This window comes from Heterocephalus glaber, unplaced genomic scaffold (genome assembly GCF_053883595.1).
Source record: "Heterocephalus glaber isolate CG9 unplaced genomic scaffold, H.glaber_assembly_v1.0 deba00001689, whole genome shotgun sequence".
Taxonomy (NCBI): Eukaryota; Metazoa; Chordata; class Mammalia; order Rodentia; family Bathyergidae; genus Heterocephalus; species Heterocephalus glaber.
The window spans coordinates 11,663,667-11,689,374 of record NW_028258414.1 but is presented as its reverse complement, the minus strand read 5'-3'; the positions used below and the strand labels follow the sequence as shown (position 1 = coordinate 11,689,374).

The following is a 25,708-nucleotide window of genomic DNA, read 5'->3' as shown; positions in this document are numbered from 1 at the left end:
GGAGCCCCCAGGGGGACCAGCTGCGAAGTGAACCCGCTGCCCGCCCAGCCAGAGTGGCCCAGGCATCTCTCAGTCAGCCGCCGCACATCAGAGGCGCTGTTTATTTGGTTTTCTGAAAAAAAGGGCGAATGAACAAAGCTGGGGACTCATGAGGAGGGGGCAGGAAAGGAGGGGAGAAAAAGAAAAGGGACACCCTCATTTCCAAGCAAAATTTTAAAGGTCAGAGGCAACTTTGGGAGCCACCATTTTATGGGTCCTAAATCTTGTGAAGTGAAAACATTAAAGTGACAAAGTGATTCTGTTTGTTTTATAGTATCTAATTGGGCTGCTTTGCAGACCTAATGAGATTAGAGGGAGGAATCGTTTGCCTCCACTGCAGAATAAACTGATACATTACTACCAGCCACAGGTTTGGAGAATTGTATAGCTTGTTTTTTTTTTTCTTTTGTTGTTATTCCTGTTTTCTCTCTTTCCCCCTCCCGCCACATAATTATTTGCAAGTAGATCGTGGGAAAAAAAGAGGAGGGGGAAAAATCCTAGCAGCCTAGGACTATAATATATATCTATTTATTATATGTCTTTCGGTTAATTCCTGATCTGAGGAGCGCTGTTTTTCACTCCCATGCGAAAGTCACCAGCGGGTAGGGCCTGATTGCTACTTTTCATGCATAGTTTTAGACACAAGAGGGCATTGTGACGTCGCGCCCAGCGGCGCCCAATCGCAGGGCGAGTTCCGCGACCCCACGTGGGGGTCCCGCGCTTCCATTGGCCAGTGCCGAGCGAAGCTGCCACATTATTTTGTTACTTTTCAGTCCCTATTTGGAACTGCTCTCGCGGCAGTTCAGACCTCGTGCTCTTCCCCTTCGTCTGTCTGTGTGTGGTATCCGCAGGTCTGAGGCACTTTTTTGGGTGTGTATATGCGTGTGCGGTGAGAGAGACTGTGTGTGTGTGTGTGTGTGTGTGTGTGTGTGTGTGTGTGTGTTGGGGTTTGTTGGGGCTCGGAGCGGAGAGCCGGGCCGAGGGAAGGAAGGAAGCCGCAGAGCTCCCCGGACTCCGGCTGCGTCTCCACTCCGGCTGCGTTTCCTCTCCTGCGCTCTCCTGCCCGCGCGCTCCGATCACTCCTCGCCGGGGACGCAGCACTCAAGTTGGGAGCACCGAGGACCCTTGGCGGAGGCTTCCCGTGTCCGCTGGAGTTAGGATGCTGCTTTGCGCCTACTGAGCCCAGAGTTCCTCCTGGCCCTGGGAAAGCCTTGCAGTGGCGGCAGCAGCAGCAGTAGCAGACGGAACAGCAGGATCCTCTACGAGGGGGTCGTCGAAGCGCCCGCGCCGGGCTCCATCCCGCACCCTCCGGCCCGTCTACGGTGCCGAGCCGCCGCCTCTGTGCCAGCCTCCTTCCTCTCCTCGCCGTGAGTCCCGGCCCGGCTGCCTCTAGGATCTGACTTGCCAGCCCCGGATGCTTGGGGCTGCCCCCGCGCGCCCCCCTCCAATCTCCACGCACTGAGTGATCCACAGGGGGCCTTCGCTCGCCCCTGGAGGGACCCCCGGCCTCGGGACCCCGCGCCGGACCCGACGATGTCCGCGCAGCCCCCGGCTCTGACGCTCTGCACACAGCCAGGGGAAGGCGGCTGGCCGCAGGCCGCCGAGCCCTAGACGCACAAAGCCCGAGCCCGCCGCCCGGCCTCGGTACCCGACGACGACTTTGCCGCCTGCTCCGCGGCTCTTTGTCTCCGCTTGGGGCGGGCGCCCGACTCTGGGATTCCGCTGCGAAAGCGGGGTGGGGGGGCCGGGGGCGAGCTCTCGGTTCCCCGGCCGCCCCCCGCTCGGGCTCGGCTCCCCCCTCCCCCGCAGCTCTTCTGCCCGGGCTCTCGGTGCTTCTAAGCCCTCGGCATCACGACCCCTCCCTGCCATGTATCCGCAAGGCAGACATCCGGTGAGTAATTGCAACTCGGTTTATTTAAGCATCTATCATGGCAGGGTAAACGAGGCAGTTTATCTGGCACCTCCATTTTGCTTGTTGCTACCTTTCTGGTGTGTGTGCGTGCGTGTGCTTGTGCGCGCGCGTGTGTAAGCGCGCACACAAAGGGGCCGGGGATGGGGGGTGTGCCGTGGAGAGGTGAGGGTGATTCAGCCCAGCGGCGCAGGGGGCTGCGTTCGGCCGAGGGGGAGCTGTCCACGCTCCCCGCCCCCTCTCCTAAGTCTCCCTACTCGCCCGGCGTTTCTCCCCGCGCCCCTTACTTGGGGATGGGGGCCCCTTAGTGGAGGAGGTGGGAGTCCCCCATCAGCGCCCCGGGGAAGTGAAGAATGGGTTGGTGGGGCACGCCCCGCCCGCGCCCCGTCTGGGAGCTGGGAAACTTGCTGGGATGGTCTGGGCGGGGAGGGGCCGGGGTCGCCGAAATCCCGTCTGATGCCCTCCCCTCCTCTGTCTCGTCCCCGCCGGCTCTAGGCTCCCCACCAGCCAGGGCAGCCGGGATTTAAATTCACGGTGGCTGAGTCTTGTGACAGGATCAAAGACGAATTCCAGTTCCTGCAAGCTCAGTATCACAGGTAAGGCCGGTGGGGGCGGCCCCGGGGGCTGGCGGGGAGGGGCAGCCCGGAGCGGCTCCTGCCACCACCCCCCGTGGGGACAGAGCTGCCAACCCCGGGGCGGCGGGGCCTCCGCCTTTTGTTTCCCCTTCCGAGCGCCTCTCCTTAACCCCTGCCTGCCCGCAGCCGCCCGCTCCTGGCGCCGCCTCCGGGTGGGGTCGGGTCGCCTGCAGGTTTACTGTGGCTTCTGGGGGTCGCTATCGAGCCACCGGGGCTGGCTCCACCCGCGGCCGGAACAAACCGGCCTGCCGGTCCGTGGGAAGTTTCGAGTTGTCCCAGCACCCCCCTCCCCAAGGCGGGGACCCAAACCTCTGTGCCCCGAGGATTATGGGGTGCCCCCGGGGTGTTCGGGAAGTGGTTCCCCGAGGCCTTTCGGTCGGGGCCCCGGCGGACGCCCTGCGTGCGCTGGCCTGAGCAGCTCCTCCTGCCCTCAGCCTCAAAGTGGAGTACGACAAGCTGGCAAACGAGAAGACTGAGATGCAGCGCCATTACGTGATGGTGAGCGCGGCGCGGGAGGGGAGCGCAGGCGGGGCGCACCGGGCTCCCTGGGATTCGCCGAGACGGGCGCTGGGGACCCCGCGGGCCAGCGGCAGCGAGCCGGGGAACATTGGCGTGCGAGTGTGCCCTTCGTCCCACCAGCTTACCCTGGCCCAGGCCACTGGAGGAGGGGGTTTGGGGAGAGGGGGAGCAGAAAGAGAAACCCAGATTTCCAGCCAGGGACCTTGCACTGGCTTTGAGCGCTTTTAATGTGTTTTGAAAGCCTCCCGGAGGGCTGCTTACCCTATCTAGGCTAGAAAGATAGGACTGGATGAGCCCTTGGCAGGGTTGGATAAAGATCGCTCCCGGAGACTTCCCGGGAGCCTTTGGAAACTTTCTGCCTCGAAACCCTGGGATCTAGCCCGAGCGGGACAGAAGAGCCCTCCTTCCCCTGGGTTTTCTGAGGAGTGGGGGAACCTTTGGAAACCTCTGTCCCCGCTTCCCATCTCAAAGATTCCCGGCTGAGTCTTTCTAGCCTTGGACCCTAGGTAGACTGTCTCCGCTTTAGCCAGCGTCTGTTCCAGCCAGTTTACGTTTTCTGTTTCCCAGAGGGCATGGAAGGCACTTTAAGCGGGCCTCTTTCCACAGAAGAGGCCTTCCACACCGTGCTAAATAACTCTCAGAGGACGAAAGGGCCCCAGTGTACACAGCATTCCCTGTTGAGGCTGCACCTTGTATAAACAGGAAAAATGGCCGGGATTGCTGGTGGGAGGAACCCGCAGGCGCTTCTCACTGCTGTGCCTGTGATGTTGACGTTGAAAAATGAAGATTTGTAGGTTGTCTGTTAATGGGAATTCTTTTTATTTTTAGTACTATGAGATGTCCTATGGCTTGAACATTGAAATGCATAAGCAGGTAAGCCAGCTTTTCTTCTTATGAAAGATATTTCAGTTTTTAAAAAACTTAAAACATGCACTTCTCTGTCCCTTCTGGTTTGAAAATGAGTCCCATTTCTCCTTGGACAATGAATGGATTTTGCAAGGTGCCGAGGCTTTGCTGAGTTCTTGGACACGTTGAGCTTTTCGAATTTGAGCTTGTGAAATTAGTGCTGGTCTTGGATCTTGGTAGAAGATAAAGGACCAAAGGAAAAGTTGTACCTCCAGGAGCTGCTTTACAAACTTTGAGGACCTAGAGGTGGCTGGCTGCTTTTATATATGTTACTGTAAGATTCTCAAGAGGAATTGTCGGAGGGTTTTTTTCCCCTTTTTTCTTTCTGTTTTGTTTTTTTTTTTCCCTTGCAAAACTGTGATGTTCTGCCTTGATAAGATTAAACTTCAAGAGCCTTAAAAGCCAGGCTCAGCTATTGAAACTTAAGAGAAAGAAGTCACTGATGGTTTAGGAATGAAACGCAACTTTAATGCCTTCCATTTAAAAGGCAGTTTCTCATCTGTGCCTTAATTTGAAGGCAGTGAAGTTCCCATTTTACGGAAAAGGAAGCTGGAGCTGAGAGATGAAGTCAACTTGCCAGAAGCAGCCAGGCCTGGCCTTTGAGATGGCTGAGGGTTGAGCTCGCCTTTGAAATCCTGAAGTCAAACCGGTTTAGCTAGTGTGGTGTGATTTGATGGATATGTAAACTACCTTGTATTGTCACTTTTCTAATAACAGTATACCTCAAACCGCGCAAATACAAACACTCTTTATCTCACTGTATATCAGTAACTAGCCCCAGTGCTAGGCTGGGCTGTGGGAGAGGCATGTTTGTGTGGTTGTGTACCGAGGAAAGGCTGCCTATAATTTGGCTTGGTCCTCGATTAGTGTTGACTTGGCACGTATAAATGGCGCAGGCTGGTTGTTCTTTTTAACAATTGGTGTTCTTGAAATCTCAGATGGCTGTTGACTCATTCTAGCCTTTGGTGACCGTGACTTGAATGGATTTTCTGCTCTAAATTAGCAGTCGTTAACAAGGTTTAAGTTTTGCTCTTTAAAGGGGCCAGGACCCAGGGCAGGTGAGAAGGGCAGGTGACCCCGGAAATTGTGCTGATTCCTGCCCACTTGAGTGGCTGCATATAGAGCCTTTTGAATGCAGTTTTTTACCCTCCTGGGGGGAACTCCCGGTGTTGGGTGGAGGGCAGCCAGGAAGGGGCCCGAGTTTACTGAACAATGTGGGAATCCAGCCTGCGGCTTCCTATGGGATTAGTTTCCTAGGAGGGCCCACGAAGGATACCACATTTAAACTTCTTGGTCTGCAGGAATAATAAACAGATGCTGTGCTGTGTGTAAAAAAGGTTTTCCTCCAGAGAATAGAGCAGAGACAGGTTCTGCCTCACACCAAGAGGAACTGACCGGGTCTCACTGATCCAGGAAGGAGGCATACCATAAATGAGCCAGGGGTCCTCTGTGTTTCAAGGACCTTTGCATATTATGCAAGGTGTCACTTCCTCCCTTTCTCCACCTCCCCTACTTTTTTTTCTTTCCTCAGTGCTTAGTATCTTGGGTGTGTTTAAAGAGGGTAATTGTAGCCAGGTTTAAAATTTATAGCGGCAGTTATCCTAAGAGCTCCATAATTAAGGTGTAATATGTCGCTGCATGTTGAGGTCTGCATGGGTGGTGTTCTCCATGCGGTGAGTGGATGCCTCTGGCAGAAAGAAGCCACCTTGGCTGGCCGAGCAGAGCGGGTTTCGAAGGGCCGGGGATGTCCTGAACCCAGAAGAGTTAATTGTCATACCGCACTTGGTGGGAGAGCAGCTGTGTGTATCTGGGATTTCTGGCTATTCCCCAGGCAGGGTTCTCGGGGGAGAATGCCTGAAGTTTGGCCACCTCGACTCTTTTAATCTCCTCACATGCCAGGGGTGGACAGTGGGATTCTTTGCCCTCTTTTTCTAGATGAGTAAACTGAGGGTTCAGGAGCCCAAGAAGGCTGGCCTAGGCTTAGATCAGAACCTCTGCCCTTTCCCAGCCGGGCTGCTTACACATTGTGCATTTGCCTTGAAATGCGTTTGTTTGCCCTGGCTGCGGGGCCACCCCAGGCCTCTGGTAGTCTGAGCTGGGTGAAATCACCCTGTGGCTGTGTAGGAACAAAGAGGCGAGGAGGGTGAAGAAACCTCGCAGAGAAGTGCAGCCCTGACCTAATGGCGCCGGCCACTCCCTCCCTTCGGTTTTGTGAGGGTTCTGCAGAAGAAAGCCCTGCCACTAATTGCAGCGTGGGTCTTGGGTGTACTTGGCGGATGGTGGTTAGGCCTGAGCAAACAAGTTTATCAGCTGACCTGTTTAGCGGTTGACTGGTGTTTTATCTGCACACACAATCAAGTGACTGGAGTGCTTGAATTATTCATGCAGTGTCCTGCCCTCTAGACTTGACTGTTCGTGTGATTACATCGGCCTGGAACAAACAGGCTGGATTCTTCATCTTTAAGCTCGGGGTGGGGGTGGGGACTGCCTGTACTTTTATATAACAGATGATCTACACAGCCAGCACCTTGGAGAGTGTGGCAGGGTCAGCCTGCGTACACACACACACACACACACACACACACACATTCTCCCCACCACCACCAAAAATTTTTTTTAAAGCACTTCTTTGCTGGCTTTAAGAGAAATGCCAATTAGTTGGGAACCTCAAGTTCTGCCCGATGGGCCTGAGAATTGACAGAGGGCAGCCGTGAGGTGCACGCCTTTTGATTTTCATGAGAGGTTAAACTCACTGGCTGGCTCCTTCCTTGGCTGCTTGTCTCCCTCCCACCCCTTTGCAGGCTGTCAAATCCCAGAGAAGTAATAAATGGTTTCTCCTCCTACTCTGCTGCCTCCCTCCCTAATTATGGTAAAGCAAACTTCAAGAGGTCACCCACCTCCTCCAAGCTCCTGCTTCCAGGCAGAATGTCAGGGGTGATTCAGTGAGGCCAGGGAGGGGATGGTGCCAGACCAGCTCTTTGGTACCCATTTCCTTCTGGCAGAGGCTTTGCCACAAATGCAGATCCAAAGCTGCCAGGCTAGGGTCCCCAGCACCCATGTGCCTTGTTCTGAGGCACCCATGCTATGAGAAGTTGGGTCACCTGGCCCTTCACCTCTGTGGGTGAGCATGGATGTTTGGAAACTGGACTTGAGGCATTTTGATTTGGAAATAGCATTGTGCCCACACGGTCACCTTTTTCTGTGAACTGAACAACCCTGCCTTTCCGTTTCTTTTGGAGTCTGGGACCTGTGAAAGTGTGTTGGGTTCTCGTCCAGACTTTTCAAGTTCCCGAAGAAGCAACTGAGCCCAGAATGAGGAGCTGGCTTCCCCTCTCTCAACCAGACTCATGCAGGCTTCCCTCCTAACCCCAGACCTTTTGAGCAAGATTCAAGGTAACATGAAGAGTGCTGCCTTACTAACTACTAGCACCCTGTGTCTTTAATGACTATTGCTTCTCTGCAATATTATCTGAAGAGGCTAAGGCTACAAACTCGGCTCCACCAAAGTCCAAAGTACCCCATTCGGGTTGTATAACCATATCAACTGAACCGTCTGTGTCCACAGTCCTGTTCCGAATTGCAAGCTATTTACAAAACTAAGGATTTGATGTGTATAGTAATAACACAGAATGCGTCCCTAGCAATCCCAGAGGGAAAGTTCACAGCCCAGGGAAAGGTGGTGAAACCTGTGAACTTCTTATCCTAGCCACGAGGTGGCCATAAACCCAGGGCTGAAGTAGGACATGGGAAATCTCCATTTGTCACTCCCTTCTCTCTTAAGTCTTGTCACCCAAGTAATATGGGGCTTGAGCTGAAAGACCTTCAAGCAAAGAGCTTAAGAATCTGTCACCATGGTGAAGCCACGAGGCAGTAGGGTTAAAAGGATCCTGAGAAGGAGTTGAGTCTAGTTGGTAGTGAGAAGGTGGAGCCACTGTCCAGGAGGAAAGGGATACACAGGTCCCTAGACTAGGCCAGTGCCTATTTGTGTGGCACTTGGGTTGAGCTGTGAAATTCACTGTTTGCAGGCTTGCAAGAACCCAACTCCTTGGTTTCCATCCTTGGTTACTGGTGTCGACTTATCTCACATCCTGGGTGCCTGCCTTGTTCTCTTTCTGGGCCTCCTGAGCCCAAAGTTCCCTTCACCCTGCCTGCCCCACCCCCTGATTTCTGGGACCTCTTTTCTCTTGCCCCTTTGGGTCTTTTCCTTGTACATTGGCGGTGGAGATGACCCTAGGAATTGGGTCCATGGTCCCTGTCCTTGCCGTAGGAGTCTTAAGACACCAAGCCTGGGTGGGAACCTGGCTCCTAACTCCACTGAATTCTCCTCCTCCTCCTCTCTTTGGACTCCTCCCATGGGGCACCGGAAGGCCTAGTTTACAGAGGCCTTGCATTTCCATTTTGTTGTAGTAGTGAGTCAGTAAGGAGTAAATTCCTTTTTCCATTCTGCATAGGAGAGTGTTTTTTTGTCTCATCGTATAAAACACTGGGACACCAAGGGCCAAAGGGCAGTAAAGGCTGGGTCTCAGCTGGCTTTCTCCTGTGATCTGGTTCACACATGCCTTTCTCACACCTTGTTACCTCATTTCCCCAGCAAGTCCCTGTGTCCAGCTCTCTGTGGCACCTAGTGCATAGTAGGTGCTCAGTAAACACGTTGGCCTCTTTCTACTCAGATTACCCTGGGTGTCTGAGGGCGGAGTTCTGCCTTGGTTCCCCCTGGGAGTGGGAAGTGGGGGTTTTAATTGTGGGTTGGCTGCTAGCTCCGAAGGCTTCTCTCTGGCTGCATCCAGTTGCTTCATCAGTAAAATGAGGGGGTTGGATTTGTTCCCAAAACGGTTATTAGGGGCCTGAGATGTGCCGGGTGTGGGCTGGGGTTGGTTACCTAGAGGAATAAGACACCATCCCCCCCCCCCCCCGGCACCCCCGAAGGAGCTAGGCAGCTAAATAAGTCATTGGAGTACAGTGAGGTAAGTGCTAACGTGGCTGCGGTGACACGGCCTGCTCGCTCTCCCTGGGAAAGTTGACCCAGCCAGAAGGGCTGTTGAGCAGGCAGGTGGCTGGTGAGGGGGGGCTCCTTGGGGGTGGCAGCAGCCCCCAGGAAAGCCCTAACCAGAGACCTGTTCTGCTTCCGGAAGCCACAAGGCTTCGGGTTGCTGTGGGGCGGGGAGCGCACTTGGGAGGTGAGATGAGGTGGTGACATCTTGCAGCAAAGCCATCTCCCAGGCCTCTCTGCCCTCACATTCACCACCCACTAGGAGGCCGTCCCCATATGGCTCTCCAGGGCTGGCCCCGGGCCATCTGGAGCGGGTGGGGGCGGGGAGCCGGACGGTGTGGCTCCCTTTCTTGCTTCCGCGCCACCCTGTGCTCCCCGAAGTGTCTTCTCTCCTTCCTCCCATTGGTAATTCCGTAATGACTGGTTGTGACCCGCCCCCTCCCCCATATTTAATTCTCATCAGCCCGGCTCTCCACTTTGCTATTAATGATAGCAGCCAGCAAAATAGCTTTCAACATGCCATTGACAGTCTGGTTTAAGAGCGCACTTGAAGTAGTGCTAGACAGCTGAAAGCACCCATAATTGTGTGCCGGAGTGAGAACTGCGTGCTCAAGGGCCTTGTTTTTATATGCTTAAAGGGACAATATCTTGTTTTCGACAAATGCTCTGCGAGACACATCCGAGCTTTCTCCCTCTTTCTCCTCTCTTCTCTCGGTCTCTTTGTTTTCGTTCTCTGGCCTTTCAGAATAAATGCACCCCTCCAAGCAGGGCTAAGAGAACCTTAGGGAAGGGGGGATGTCCTGCCTCCAAAGATGTGCGGCAGTGTTTCTCGGGATTGTTGCGTTGAGGACTGGAACGTCACAGCCCGAAGACCTTGTTCAGCCTCCCATCACCCACGGAGGGTCCTCAGTGCCTCCCGCTTCTCAAGGAGGTCAGGGAGGAGCCTCGGTCCTCCTTGACACTGATTGTGAATTCTTTTGTTTGCTAAAGCTGTTGCACAGTCAGCTAGAGGATGTGAGATTCTCGCCACCCATTTCTCGCTGTGAATGTTGAGGCAGAGGCTGCCTTTACAGGGTTGGGGGGGCATGAGTCCAGCCTGTTGGAGAGAGATCCAGGTATGGTGGCGCACTCCTGTAATTCCAGCACCTAGGAGGCTGAGACAGGAGTATCACCCTGAGTTCGAGGCCAACCTGGGCTACATAGTGTGTTCAAAGCCAACCTGAACTACACAGAGAGACTCTTATCTCAAGAAATTTTAAAAAATAAAAGAGACCCAAGTGCCCTTTCCTGATCAGGTTCCAGGAGGTTGTGATCCTCCTTTCCCTGGGCCTGTCTGGAAGCAAGAGAGTGAGTAAGGCAAGGACTGGTTTCTGAAGGGTGACACAAAAGACCAGGGGTGAGGCCTGAGGGACCTCAGACACCTGGGGTTCTGGATTTTGTGGTTGTAACCGATGCCTGAACCTGAGGCTGGCTTGGGTGGGCTTGAAGGTCTGTGAGGGGCTCCTGGGGAGGCTGCCGCTGCTGCCAGATATCCCAGAGGAAGCCTTGATGGAAAATCAAGTGGTTGAAAATGACATCTTAGGAGTATGAGAGATGATAGTAACAGAGCAGTGCCTTTTTGCGAAGCCCAGTAGACATTTTCATCTGCAATTGGGCATTTGGGTCCACGCTAAAAAAGCCACAGAACACAGTGTAGGGTGAGGAGGTGGAGATGAACCCATTTACATCCGGGCACTGGAGAACTGCAGTCTCGGTGGAGGTTGGGAGGAGGAGTGTGGAGGGCTGAGGCTTCACGTCCCGAGGGACAGGGCCATTTTATAGCGAGTGGCCCCTGAGCCCTGTGTGGTGCTTGGCTCGAACTGGGTGACAGTGTGCATTTTGCTGGGGACTCGAGGCTGAAGATGAGATTCCTGTAGCATTCCTCCGACTGAGTGTGCATTATGGACTTTCTGAGGATAGTGGCTTCCTCAGGTGTCTTGAGAGGCCCATGGGCTGCAGAACTTGTTGAAAGGGTCATTAGAATGTCACGCACCTTTAAAATGTTTTTAGTGTACCTTAAGCTTTTTTTTTTCCCCCTCACATTGGAGACCATGTGTAAGAGGGGAAGAGGAAAGGAGGGGAACAAGACCAGTGTGGGAGGGAGAGATGATGGGGCCAGGCCACACCAGAAACGAAGGTTGAGGGAGATGGGTGAACTGTGTCCACCTGGTGTTAGAAGAAACTGAGCAGTGAATGAGTAAACTAAGCTTGTCTCGCCTTGGTCTGGCCTTCATCTCCTCTGCCTTTGAAATCCTTGATAACTTGTATTCAGCTTTTCTGTTTTGAGATGTGTTGTTGTTGTTTGATTCATAGCAAAAACTACGATCTCTGGCTTGGAGAGAATCCTTTTCATTTCCACCCAGGGCTGCATCTTCCCAATAGTGCTTCCCGCTGGTGAGGTAGAGCTGAGTGTCCATTGCAGTTGGGCGGAACCCCAAAGGCTTTGGGTTTGGACTCTCCCCTGCCAACTGTGTGACTGAAAGGCAGGAGGAGGTGGCTTTCCACCCACCCCCGAGGGCTTCCCCAGGGAGAGCCCTCTGGGCCTTTCCTGGCCTGATCTGAAACTAAAAGTGACCATCACAGTGGCAGGGGCTGGCTGCAGGAGCTAGTGGTGATTTTCGCTGGGGAAGGGAGAGGCACTTGGGCTAGACCAGCATGGATGACGGATGGGGTCAAGGTGGGGCCCCCCCCAGGGTGCCTCCCCCTCCTCCGCCCCGCACGTGCCCAGGCTTGATGGTGACCGCCAGGTGCTCCCATACCCCGTGCTGTATGTGGCACCCAGTAGCCCAGCCGGTGGGAATCTCTCAGGGTGGAAGGGGTGTAAACTCTTCACTTAGCCTTCTTGGGTTTTCTCTGATCTTTTCCCCAATGCTTATCCCTTCCCGAGTGAACTCTCCTGGCTGTTCCTCTGCATTTGCCCAGGCCCACTGGGCACTTTACAGCCCTGCGGTGGTGGTAAGCATCTCTGAGAAGCCAGGGTTTCCCAGCTTCTGGATGCTGGGTGTGGGGTGCTGGGAGGTGGGCCGACCTGGCAGCTGGAAGAGGGGACTTTTAGGCCAGAGGAGCTTCCTTAGCAGCATGTGATTGTGGTCACCCACTGCACCACTCTGATGCTGTTTGTGATAGGGATAACAGTGAGACCTGCCTGCAGCACTGGCTGACAGCTTTCTGCACTGATGGAAGTGTCCCTGTGCTCTCCCCCTTGGCTGCCATTGTTTCGTTGTTTTGAGATAGGGTTTTGCTAAGTAGTTCAGGCTGGTTCTGAACTCACTATGTAGTCTAGCCTGGCCTTGAATTTGAGGTGGTCCCCCTGCCTCAGCCTCCCACGTGCTGGGATTGCAGGTGTGTACCACTACACTAGCACATTCAGCGAGCCACTTTGACAGTGGGACAGAATCCCCGAATTGCTGAGGCCTCAGAGAGAGAGGACAAGTTCTTTGGTGTTTGCCTTTTATGTTAGGCTTCCCAGGGCCCGGTCTCCTGATAACACAGAGGATCAGGACTTGCTCCTGGTCCCCTTGGGGACCCAGCTGTGGGGTCAGAACTGGAAACCATGGGTTCCCTTGGAACCAACGGTCCTTACGTATGGGCTGTTCCAGGTCACCCAGTCCAGAGCCACCGTGCTGCAGGGCTTTGATTTCAATTCTGGGAGCTCCCAGGACAGAACCTTTTAAGAATTCAGTAAAAGGGCTAGGGATTTAGCTCAGTGGTTCCAGCGCCTGCCTCGAAAGCGTAAGATCCTGAGTTCGATCCCCGGTACCACCCCCCGCCCCAAAAAGAATTCAGTAAAACATGAGCCACCAGTAATGTGTATGTAGACCAGGGCTTCCTGGCCTGGGCACCCTTGACATTTGGGTCTGAATAATGCTTGGTGGTGGGGCACCCTGTGCGGGGTTGTCAGTAGCACCACCCCAGAGTGACCCCCTAAAATGTCTCAAGACTTTGCCAGATATCTGGGGGCAGGGGCAGAATCACCACTGGTTAAGGACTCTTGATGGAGAGGAAAGAGTTGTGATTCTAGATCTGAGAGACTTGGTTACTTCCTTTTTGCTGCGTGTTTGGGGGCGACTCCTTGTCTTCTCTGGGCCTCATACACTTCCTCTGTAAAATGAGAGGTTGAATGATGTAGTGGTTTGGAAGCAGGTTGACTTGAGGAGGAGCAGATGGTTTAATACAAATTTCTAAGTAACTGATCTTGCTTTTCAGAGCCTACAAAATACCAGCACTCCTGCTGATCCTTGTTTGGGGAAGTAGAGCGCCCTGACCCTTCTGATTTTAAGGAAGGAAGGGATATGAACTTGGGGTGGGGCTCTGTCTCTGCCCACGGTAGTCTGTCTTCTCCTCTCCCCCTCATTTTCCCTTTGTGCCACCCAGGTTTCCCAAATGCCCTCATATGTCATAGCCTTCATTTCATTTGTAGCCCTAACCTGATGTGATGGGGAGACCCCCAAAATTTAATAAGCTGCCCTTGCAAGGGTAAAGTGACTTTTACAGCCTGTTGAGGGACAGGGGGAGATTTGCATAATGTTCCAAGGGGGATTAGGTGGCCGGGGGTTGCCATGGCAACCCCTCCAGGATGAATTGAGAGTTTTGCCTCCTGGCGACAGAGAGGCCCGGCTGGCTCGGAGTCTGGGGGGTGGGGGAGGGGTGGGGTTATCTGAGGGGAGGAAGGGGAGGGGTGGCGCCCGGGATGAATGGGTAGTGTTGGGGGAAGGTGTAATCTGCAGAGGCTCTTTCTGTTCTGTCTACACAAGCAGGCCCTTTGAGAGCCGCTACCCCCAAGTGGGGGTGGGAGGCAAGCAGAGTTTAATGTGTTTGGGAACCAAGAAATTAAAGTGAACAAATATTTAAAGATTATTGGATCTTGTTAACAGGAAGCCCGGTGGATGGAAACTGAGAGTCGGAGAAATGAAAGTCTTAGCGTCTAAGGAACCAGGAGGGACTTAGGCTGTCATCTAGATCCAGTTCCCTACTACAGAGTGCCATCTGCCTCCGTGTCCCCATGGGTACTCCCCAGGGGCACAGCACTCACATGCGCACAGTGCCTGGTTTACTTTTTTTTGAGACGGTCTCACTATGCAGTTCAAGCTGGTCTTGAACTCACTGTGTAGCCCAGGCTGGCCTCGAATGGCAATCCTCCTGCCTCAGCCTCCCGAGGGCTGGGATCGCAGTAGGTGTGTGCCACCACCTCCAGCCTGTTTCACTCTTGAGAGCCCTCAGGATTATACCACACTCTGGTCCATCTCCTAGACAGCCTCGCAGTGCAGGGCAGCCCTGAGACAGGGAGTGCAGGTCCTGGACCATGTGGCCAGCTCTTCCCTGGGTCAAGGGCTTCGATGCACACCCCCGCCCCCAGTTCCCCTATGCCATAGACTTCTCAGAAGAAAAGGGAAGGTGAATTCTTTCAGGGAAGTGTACAGAAAGGTCACACCACACCCAGAAACTCCAGCTGTGCACTGGTCCTAGCTGGGGAGAGGCGTGTGTGTTCCTCCCTGCCCACTGCCTCCCTGTCCTCTCTCTCCTAGGGAAGGCTCCGGGTACTAACCAGGGTGTCCTGAGTTGTGACCAGAGGAGACAGATCCTCAGGGTCATGCTGGAGGCTGCACCTTCCTTGTACCAAGTCCTCCCAGCATCAAGAATTCAGCCAGCGTCCTTGCAAGCATAAATATTTAATGGCATTGTAGGTTTATATAATTTGATCAATATGTCAGCGCTAAGAGGTCCTTTAAGGAAGCTCACCTATCATCGAGTGATCTGGGATGGAAACCAACTCCTCATGGAGCAGGGGCAGAGTGGAGGGGGCCAGGGAGTGAGGTCTTCCTCATCCTCTTCCTGGATCTCCTTTCTCTGTTGTTAAACACCTACTGGCCCAGCCCAAAGAGAAACTGCCTGACAAGGAATATCATCTTGTAGTCAATAATTGAGGGGCTATCAATTTAGAATTGTCTAGGAAATGCAGCAGGATATTATAAGTTGAAGTTGCTCATACACTGTTCTGGAATCTTCTAGTATTTCATGACTAGGCAATTGTGGTGCCCGGCTACTGGGACTATTCGGGCTGGAGTTGCCTCTTCCGCCCGCACAGCTTCCCCCTTCTTCCAGTCCTTCCTGTGCCTCTGATTCTAACTCAACGTGGAGTACAGGCACCAAGACAGCATAGGACTGGAGTCGTGGGAGAATCAGGTAAAACCTGGCTCAAATCCATGGACTCCAGAGCTGCCTCACACCCCAAACATACAGGAATCTAGGGGACTAATCTGAGGCCCGGAGACCAGGACCTGGCTCCAAAGGTCACACCGTATGCTGCATGCCTGCCTCCGAGCTGGGGTGAAAACCATCATTTCCACTTGGCTTCAGAGTGTCCATTCATGCTTCAGATCGGCAGGTGTCTGCCCTTCATCTGGTCTTTTTCACACATAGCCACATATCCACGTCTTTTTCTAAGACTGCTGCCCTCATTCACTTGAGAGGTGACCAGGACCCTGGAAACATTGGATGGCCACTTGCCTGCCTAACAGACATGAAATTACTTCCCTCTAAATGGAACTTCCTAAAGAGCCCTCGCCTGGCATGTGGGGATCACCAGCTAGCCTTCCTTGTGAATCACAGCAGTGTGACATCAGTGTGCACATCAGGCCGTGTGCATTTTTGCTGTTGGACACACTTGAGTGGTTCACGCTGTGAGGACAGGACCTGGGGACCTAAGCCCGGCATCGGCCCATCTCATGAGGTGGCTTGGCTCTTCCTTGCTGTTTGCCATCACACAGTGCTCTGTTTCGTGGAGCTGTGTGTGTGGAGGGAGTGACATGTCTCAGAACAGTTTACAAAGGTGTGGCGTTCGAAAGCTCTGCATCAGGGTGCATGGACCTAGTAAGTTATCTAGTTTGTCTTTCCATTTTGCAAGCAACAGCAGCGAAGCCCTGAGGAGGGAAATGATTTGCCTAAAGCCACGCAGCGAGAAGCAGAGCTGACTGAGTAGAAGCCAGGTCATTTCTGTGTGGCTGTGGAGTGTAGCCTGCTCTTTCAAGTGGCAGGGCTCTCTGGCCTTGTTTTCATTTGGCTGGGGTTAAAATGCAGTGTGCACTTGGGGCCACAGGTGCGGGCAGCTGGGCAGTTTTGAACCTAACTAGCAGAGACTGCCAGGGTGGCTGCCCACGGTGTGTGGAATGTGCTGAGCTCAGTGGGTGCCTGTGGGCAGGACCAAAAGTGGGGGCCCCCACACCCCAATTTCAGTGCTGTGGGTCAAGGGCCAGGGATGGTCTGAAATCTTGGCCTGTGTGGATCGGTGATGATAGTTGGAGAAACACTTTTAAGATGTTCAAGTGCCCTTGGCTTATAGCAAGTTGTTCAAAAGTCCTGAGTTAATGAGACGAGTGTGCAAATGGGAGCTGCTACGGTGCAAGGAACAGATTGCACTTTGGGAAATTACGCTTCCCCCGCCATCTCGTTTTCCCTCGTTTATTTGCCTAACAATCTCGACGGAGACTGGGGGCAGATGTTACTCCCGGTGCCCAGTTGGTAGCGCAGATTCTGAATGGAGCGGGACCTCTGCTCCTGGTTCTCTGAACTGCCTCTGTCTGTGTGGAGTAGATTAGTTACTTCTGAGAAGCCGTGCTCTCTGCCAGCAAAGCTACCTGCTTTGAACTGTACTTGAAAAGCAACTTTCGGTCTGTACCTGCCTCGCCAAACACCTATTTCCAGAACGCTCCAAAGGAAGCCGTTGGAAGCCTCTGAAGATGCGGCTAAAAGGCTGGAGCCTGGTGGCCCAATGCAGAGGGGTGGGTGGGGGCGGCTGCCTGGACCACAGCTGCCCCGTTGATAACAGCCGCCGCCGCCCAGCCGCCCGCCCAGTTGCCGGAAGGAGTTTCCCAGCATAAGATCTAGTTCCTGTTGGTGATCTGTGACCTGTCCTAATCGTGAAAGTCACACATCTTGCTGCTTTTTCCGGTGCCGATGCTTTAGAGGTTTTGAGGTGGATCAAATGCTCTTTGGACAGCTGTTGGAATCAGAGATGCTGTCAGTCATGAACCCTGATGGTCATTTTTCCCTTCAAAAATATTTCCCCGAGCTCTGTCAAAATGCTGAAGTTTGACTCCTGGCAGGAGATCACTTTGCAAAATTGCTTACTTGCTAAGTATTAGTTTCCTTATCTAAAAAATGGGCATTTTAGTAAGAGCCTTTCTCCTGCAATGGTCGGAGCTCCCCCGGTGAAGCCCACGAGGCCCTGGGTTTGTGGATGGTGCCCATTATTATTCTTGTTAACAGTGGTTCTGTCCAGCCAGCTTTACATTTCTAGTAGTAAACAGTTTTCCTGTCTGTCCTCTGACTGCCGGCGTGTGCAGAGCCCATTCTCGGGGCTGGGCAGCTGTGTACAGATGCTAGTGGTTCAATGCCTGCTTCTACTTTCCAGGTAGACCAAAAGTACAGTGTTCAAGAGCAAATGAAGTTGAAATTACAGGTTGGGGGATGGTAGCCTGCCTCCCCTAAAACCCCAGGACACAAGGACGGGCCAGCCCTGGCTTATCGTAGAATTTTTCCTGATGCAAAAGCACTGCCACTCCACCTCCCCAGAACGACGCAGTCCTGGTTATTTGCCAGAGTCTTTCCTCCCCCGTGGAGGTTCGGCCCCAGGAAAGTCAGACTGAAAGCCACAGCTTTCATGAGCACCTGGGTCTCTGTGGCCTTGTTCCGATGGCCCTTGGTGACACGGGGTGTGTGTGTGTGTGTGTGTGTGTGTTTGTGGTGTTGGGGTAGGAACTTAATCTGAGCTGCCCACAGGGCTTCCTGAGCAGTCCAGGTGTGGTCACCCGGTGGCCTGGGTGCCCAGCCTGGACATGGGGATAGCTGAGTAAAATCCGAGGATCCCTTTTCTTCATAGGCAGAGGCACCCTTGAGGCACGGTGCCCTTGCGAGAGTGAACCACCAGCCTGCACATGGGTGACACTTTCCTTACCCTGGGGAAAGTTTGGAAGTGAGGACAGTTCCTGACCGACACAGTTGTATTATTAGAGCATGAGGGATAGTCCTTGACAACAAAGAATTGTTTCTACTTCAGATGCCAGGGTGATGTCTGCTAGGAAGTAATGCCCCTGTGCCCAGGGATCAGGGTGTCCAGGCAGAGAGCTGCTGACAAGGACCCGGTGCCCACCCAGGAGCCCTGCTGTCCTGGCAGGCGCTCGAGGGTAGAGAGCCTGGCAGCAGTGCCCGGCAGCCCCAGGATGCAGAGCTGCACAAGCCCATCAGGCTATTTAGTCGAAGTCCTATTCTGTCTGCAAACTAGAGGTCCTCTGTAGCGGCCATCGGAGGAGGGTGCTGGCCCAGGCATGCCAGGGTCTGTTGGTAAGGCTTCGGGTGGCATTGTTTTTCATTGTGCCCAGATCTCCCATCCAGAACCATTTGACATGCAGATGATCACAGATTTTTAAAGGCTGTTGTCATGGTTTTGTCTCTGGAAGATTGCTATGTACTGAGAAAGCTCTGAAGCCCCTCTGGGACCTTGGTCTGGGTCCTGGCTGCCATGGATTCAGAGTGAGATAAGAAAAGCAATTCTGAGAGCTGCCCCTCTGTGGTTCTAGGCCTTCCTGACTGTACTGGGTTAACCATTTAGCACCACTCACTGCCTGCCTCGAAAGCGGAAGGACCCGAGTTCGGAAGGACCCGAGTTCAGTACCAAAAAACAAAACAAACAAACCATTTAGCACCACTTTTGCTCTGAGACCTGAGGGTGGTCACAGAGGACCCTGATGGCAACTGTTGATGTTTTTCCATGATCTTTTCTGGGGTGTGGTGGGGGAGAGGCAGAGAAAACCATCTGCTTTTCTATGAAAAACCTACATGAGGGCTTAGAGAGCGAATGAGTTCCCTCCAGACAAGGCAACGCTGTGCCCTAAAAACTGAAGGCTTGATTGTGGGACTGGGTGACGCCTATGGGGGAGGGACTGATTGGGCTGTATGGACCTTAGCAGAGAACAATTGGGGCTGGGGCACCCTTTGCCGCATGCTGTGGAGGGCCACCCACCCTCTTCTGTTTGTGGGCACCATTAACAGAGCAGTTCCTTCCTCGCCAAATTCCTGCTCTTGTCATGGTTTTCCTGGAGAGTAGGGGTGGTTATGGTTTTGCTTTGGTTTAACTAGGGATTCCTTCCGGAGGGTGTGGGCTTTGGTTTGAACCACACCGTGGACCATCTCTGCAGGAGATGGGGTTCCCCAGAGCGTAGGCAGGCTGGGAACGATTCTTCAAGCTGTGGAGTTCACGGGGGTGGAGAGGATGGAGCCCATGAGGGAGGAGCTGTGGTTTGGGAGGAGTTGGCACTTCCATGCATCTGTGACATTTCAGTGACCTGATTGATTTGTGGGAGCTTCATGTGGTCTCTTTTCCTTTGCAGACAGAGATTGCGAAGAGACTGAACACAATTTTAGCCCAGATCATGCCTTTCCTGTCGCAGGAGGTAAGGCTTTCTCTTACTGTTGCTTCCTTTGTTTTCCAAGGCAGCCCAGAGCTGCCCTAATCTCAAGCACTCTGGCCCAGCCCTGTCTATTCAGACTGACCCTGCTGCCCATTAGGAATATTCAGAGCCTTCTCTGGGACCATTTGCTTCTGCCTCAGGTCAAAGTGATCCTTTGCCACCACTCAGTCTATTCCCAGCCTCCGCTTTCCTATGCCCCAGCCCCCAGTCTGTGCCAAGGGCGAGCCAGGGTGTGACTAACAGGTGACGTCACCTTCTGAGGGTGCCTTCTAAGGGACATTCCCTGGAGGCAGGGGCCGCTGGGGACTCTGGAGGAAAGAATCCCCAAGGAAGCTTCTCGGTGCTGGGCGGAGAGTGGGCAGACCTGAAGGGGCCAGGGGACACTGTGACTCCAGAGGGACAGGCCCTTCTCCCCTTGCTCCCCCTAAGTGGCTGGACCATGTCAGCTCCCCTGTGGAGTCCTGGGTCTCTTGGGCAGAGTGGCAACCAATACACGATTGGATTAATCTAAGAATCTGTGATGGCAATGCTCTGAGTGCTTGCAACTCATTAGGGGAGGTGGCTGTGTGTGTAGCTGGTGCTTCCTCAAGGCCAAAGAAATGAATGCAACACATTTTTAAATAATAGATTCTGGTTTTTTAAGAGTAGTTTTGGGTTCAGCAGAATTGAGTGGAAAGTGCAGAGATTTCCCATAGCCTTCCCCACACCATTCGTTACAGTTGATGAATCCACATTAACACCCAGAAACCTATAGTTGATATTAGGGTTCATTGTGCTACTTTTTCTTTCTCATCCTACTATACTATTAGACACATACTAGTCTGGTTTTTTTGTGTCCTTTTTAGGTAGGTGTAGGTGAGGTACTTAGATAACTTTCATTTTGAACCCTTTGAATGTAAATTGCAGGCGTCTTGACAATTCGCCACCAACTGCTATAACTAGAACACGGGGACACCCTCCTAACACAATTACAGTGTTGGTGCTGTGTTTAGACATTTATCTGTTCTATAGTATTATCTAATATCCAGCTCGTATTCAAATTGGATGAAACAAGATTCTTTTGTGTGTATGGTTGAGGGAGATGTTAGACTGTTGCTCGTTTGGCACTTGTCTCTATGAAAGGATATAAAACAATTAAAAGGAAGTTTGATTACAAAAGTAATGCATGCTCATTTGAAAGGTTTAAAGAAGGAAGTAAAATCACCTATCACCCCACCTGTGTCTCAGGAATGTTTTGTGGGTCTGCTGTCTTCTCTGGGGCTGGGTCCTGAGCTCCCGTCTCCCCCATGCTCTGCAGTCCACCTGTGCCCTCTTTTGGGGACAGTGGCTGCATCTAACCACGCCCTGTTCCCTCCAGCACCAGCAGCAGGTGGCTCAGGCGGTGGAACGTGCTAAGCAGGTCACCATGACGGAGCTGAACGCCATCATTGGGGTACGTGGACTCCCCAGTCTGCCTCTCACCGTGTGTATAGCCCTTTTATTCCTCTCATTTAACATAACCAGAGGTGGACCCTGACCTTAGCTGGCCTCAAAGAATGGCGGCTCCAGAGCTTTGGCTTCCCCTGTCATCTCACAGGCTTGGAACTCTTCCCAGTAACTCCCTAACCGCCTCCCAGTCCCCAAACTAAAGGGACACCAGACACACCTCAAGTTTACTCTAAACCCATGAGCCTCATTTTCCCCTGGCTTCAGGGGGCCCCTGCCAGGGGCCTGGGATCAGCTCTGAGGCCAGGCCAGCCGCTGCCCTGTCCCTCCCTGGGCCTGGCTGCCATGCCTGGCAGGGGCCTGCCCTTCTTTAGCCACTTGAGATCAGAACCATCTCTGGGGTACTGTTGATGTGCACCGTGCTGTGGAATTGGGGTCTGGGCCGTGCCGAGCTTCATGGCTGAGCATTTGTCTTGTGCCCTTGTGAGTAGAGTTTGGGCTGGGCCAGTTGGGCAGATCATCCTGGTTTTCTGAGAGTCCCATCTCACCAGGACACAGCCCCCACTGGCCTGAGATGCAGTGGAAAGGGGAACCCCATCTCTCCCCTTTCACACCCTTCCCTGGCTTGCAGCTTGAATGTATTTCTTGGATTCAGATCGGATCTTTTTTCTGCATGCTACTTTGATATGAGGCCGAGAATGTTTAAGATCATTGTCGGAGCACAATAGTTCTTTTTCTCCCCGCTGTGACTTTGGGGCCCACCCATCCTCTTGTCCCTGAAATGAAGGGCATAGTTAGGATCCCTGCTTCCTCACCCTCAAACAGTCTGGGTATCCTCACCCAGGAAACTCCGGGGCCACACAGATTCCAGGGTGCTTGCCCCAGAGTTCTTTTCCCTAAGTCTGGGGCCCAGGCTTGGAATCCTGCTCCTGAAATTTCTCAGATCATTCTGAAGCGTAGTCAGGCTTGGGAAGTAATGGACTGGTTGGCTGAGGTCCCGTCAGCCTTACATTTCCTGGGACACTGGTTTGTCTTCGTTATGCCTCTTTTTGTTCTTATATGGGGTCATTATGTCCAGGGGAAAACAAGCCCTGGGGATTTCTTCTGCTGGGGAGGATAAATGATGACTGGGATTTTCAGTGTGAGGCAGAGACCTAGAGGCCTGGGTTTTGCTCGTGCCTCTTCCCCTTGTGACCTTGGGCAGGCCCTTTTTTGTCCTGGGACCTCAGTTCTGCATCTAAAAGGAGAGGGTAGGCCAGCTGTTTGTTCTCTTGGGCTCTTCCAGTTCCTACCAGGACCGCGTGGGGAACAGAAGTGGCCACCAAGACCTTTGGTCAGGGCAACTCAGGAGGGTCTTCTTCCTGTGGAAGCTGCCTGAGCTGAGCCTGCCTGGAGTCCTGGCTGTGTTGGGGGAAGAGGAGACCCTTGCCTGCTGTTTGGCAAAGAGGATCCAAAATTGTAGACATGGGGAAGGGTTTGGCGCCAGAAGGCAGTGCCCCCAGAAGGCAAATCGTAAGATTCTAAAGTTGGTAGTGTCTTCAGCGATTGTCTGACTGACGGTTCTTCAGCCTCCACACCATCCTGTGCATTGTACCCAGTAGGTATCAATAGCAACCCACACAAACTTCTGACACCCCAAACTGACCCCAGACATTGCCAGTGTCTGTAGGGCACAAGGGCCGCAGATAAGGACCATGCACCTAGCCTTTGTGTTACAGAGATGTTGAGCAGCCAAGCCAGAGATCAGAGCTCTTCCCACCTGTGTCCCCTGTCCCCTTGGGGGTGGTAGAGGGGTGCAGGGAAGGCAGGCCCCCTCTCTCTAACCCTCCTCTCGAAGCTTCCTTGTCTGTGAGGTCTCCAGGCACCGTTCTTCCACCCCTCCAGTGGCTGCAATTGGGTATCCACTCTCTCCTCTGCCTCCTTCTTTGGGTTTAAAATCCTCATATGAAAATAAAATTTTTTTAAGCTTTAAGAAAGCAGTAAAATTGGGGAAGAAGCGCTGCTTGGATTAGCTCCACTTCCTTTAAGTAGCATTTAGGAAGCCACAAGTTAGGTCAAGGCAGCTCAAGGAAGATATTGGAATTCAATTAAAGCCGACGAGTGGGCCTGTGACCCCCATTTTCAAGGTAATTGCTTCTCAGGCTCTGAGTGAATGCAGCCTTCCCCCTGTCATTAAGCACGCAGCCCCTCTAATCGCTCGGCCTGACAGAGCCTCCTCCTGAGTCAGGAATTACGGACAGCTGCGGCCACCATGCTGGGGAGCCCTGCTTGACTGCACTTCAGAAGGAGGCAGCTAATCTAGTCAGGGCATTCTTTATCTCCTCCTGGAAGGGAGGAGGGGAGAGGGGAGAGCCTGGGAAGCTCCAGAGCAGAAATCAGTGATCTAGAGCAGAGGTCAAAGGTCAGGGTCCTAGAAGAGAGATAGAAGGTGGAGCTCTAGAACAGAGATCAAAGGTCAGAGGTTGGGAGCAAAGATCAGAGATGGAGCTTAGAAGGCGGAGATAAGAGATTGAGAGCAGAGACCAGAAGGGAGAGGGGACAGAGCCCTGGAGGCTCCAAGCAGCAACTAGTTGCTATTTCCAGGCACCATGGGATATAGCCTAGAAACCTGGCCTAGAGTTAGCAGGGCTTCAAGCAATCTCTTCATTCCTCCAGACCTCAATTTCCCCATTGGGTAAAGATGGAGGAGGAGGAGTAGGCATGCTTCATATGGCCTCTGATTGGGCCTCAGAGAGGAGGTCCCAGATCCAGGAGGTGGTTGGTCACCACTGGACAGAGCTCTCTGCTGATTTTCGTGGATCACATTTCACTTAATTCACCCAGAAAAAGGTGTACAGGAACCATACCAGACCCCGTAAGAGATGCAAGGACGCATAAGACAGGGGCCCTGCCATCCTGAAACTCACAAGTTGCCAGGCATGCGTAAAGATGAATGAGATGGTTGTACCTGCAACCCATTCATAACCTTTGCAGACATTGCTTGAGACCTGCTTTGCTGTTATACATGTGATCCCTCCACAGCCTGAAGAGATTGAGGTCCATTTTGCAGATGAGAAAACAGGCCCAGGGAGGTCAGCCAGCTTGTCCCAGAACTCATCCTTGATAGAGCTGGAGTCCCCTTTGAGCTACATGGCTCCAGAATCTGAGCTATGAGATCACTCAGAAGGGGGGACATTCATTCCGACCAGGAAGGTGGGAAAGGTGTCCAGAGAAGGTGGCATTTGGGCAAAGTCAAGACTAGAAGGCTGGGTAGGAGAGGACCCCTTACCTGGTAAAGTGAGAGAGCCGGGTGTTTGGAACTATTCAGTATGTCTTTCCCAGATACTGATCTTCAGTAAGCCTTGTGTCTAGACACAGAATTGTGTGTGGAAAAAGTTCCAGTAAAGTTGCTGCTTGAAAAACCACCTTCCCCTCCTCTCTTGGCCCTTCCTTGAGGGATCGATTGAGTCTGCACTGTGAAAAGTGGATGAAACACCTCCATCCTTTCTTTCTGAGATTGTGCTCAATAGTTAATGAGCCGCAGAATTAAAGGGCCTCCCAGCAACAGGTTTAAACCCAAGTGGCCCCAAAGTGGAGACACTGTGGCATCTAGATGGTCCAGCCGTACCAGGGAATGCTAAGCAATTGCTGAAAAAGAACAAGATTTCCTCAGAATTCTTAAATCAAAATCGGGTTGTATAGCAGCATGGCCAGAAAGAGCCCATTTGTATAGAAATAGATTTAAACTGTAGGAGACAGCGGCACGGTGGAATCTTCTAAGGGGTGGGATTGAAAGGTAATTTTTTTTAAAACTCAAACTTTTAAATCTACACTTATTTTTAGTATTGTCTTATAATGAGCATGTATTATTTTTGTAATAAGATCTTAAAAAGTGACATCTTTAACAAAGAAAGTGGAGGGCTGGCGATTTAGCTCAGTGGTACTGCCGCCTGCCCTGTAAGCACAAGGAGCCGAGTTCGATCCCTGGTACCAAAAAAAGAGAGAAGGTGGAGGGGCTCTAGGCGAGCTCCGTTCTGAGTGGAGCCCTTAGCTGGGAGGGTTGGGTGTCTTCGTGGGGCCTCTTAGCTTTGTGTCTGGCTGGGGTCATGTGCCCTTGGGACCAAAGCCACCAATGCCTTCCTTAAGTGCCCAATGAGGGACACCCTGGAGGTAGGAGCTGCAGGTCGTTAGTGATGGGGGCAGATGCCAGCCTTTCACATAGGGCTGAGAACTGGAGCCCTTAGGGGCCAGGAGCTGGACAGCTACCATGGCCATCATTAATTTGGGAGGGGGCTAGGTTGACCATTGGCATCTCAGTTGGGAGAGCACAGAGCTTCTTAACCCTTTGAACAAACACTTGTGGGCCTTCCTGTTTCCTGTTGTCTTAGCAGTTGCCAGAGGGCTGCTTCCTATTGACAAATAAGCTCCCCTAGACCCCAGTGAGGAGGCTTTTCACCTCCCTCTAACTTTTCTTGCTTGGAGGATTTTCTTAGGAACACTTTGTGAGGTTGGTGGTGGACAGATTTGAGTCCAGATCTCACTTTGTAGTGGCAGGACTTGGGCCAGTTCCTGGCTGCCCGTCTCAGACATTGAAGTATCCATTTGCCATGTATAAAATAGGCACATGCTTCCTTGCCAGGTGGTTGAAAAGGTTGGAGGGAATGTTTGAAAGTAGCCAGGGTTTGGGTAGGGTTGGTCCTCTTGCACCGATTGGGAAAAAAGATGTGTACAGAGGTGGAGACCAGCATACCTAAGACCTAGCTGCTCCTGAAACAGCCCACCTCGAGGGACTGTTTGGCTC

The 25,708-nt window shown here is 52.8% G+C and overlaps 1 protein-coding gene across 15 annotated transcripts in view; it reads left to right on the top strand.

Moving 5' to 3' along the window:
• Positions 1-592: 592 nt before the first annotated feature.
• Tle3 (TLE family member 3, transcriptional corepressor) overlaps positions 593-25,708 on the top strand; it is a 39,755-nt gene continuing 14,639 nt past the window's right edge. For 4 of the 15 annotated variants that reach the window (XM_087199157.1, XM_087199156.1, XM_013076206.3 and 1 more), the window contains exons 1-6: positions 759-1,930; positions 2,444-2,544; positions 3,018-3,081; positions 3,931-3,975; positions 19,423-19,485; positions 20,861-20,965. In XM_087199157.1, the coding sequence (XP_087055283.1) occupies positions 1,907-1,930; positions 2,444-2,544; positions 3,018-3,081; positions 3,931-3,975; positions 19,423-19,485; positions 20,861-20,965 (402 nt within the window). In that variant the 5' untranslated portion in view covers positions 759-1,906. Of the gene's footprint in view, positions 1,931-2,443; positions 2,545-3,017; positions 3,082-3,930; positions 3,976-19,422; positions 19,486-20,860; positions 20,966-25,708 lie in introns of all 15 variants that reach the window. The other 11 variants (XM_013076205.3, XM_004855555.4, XM_004855559.4 and 8 more) reach the window with 9 other exon arrangements.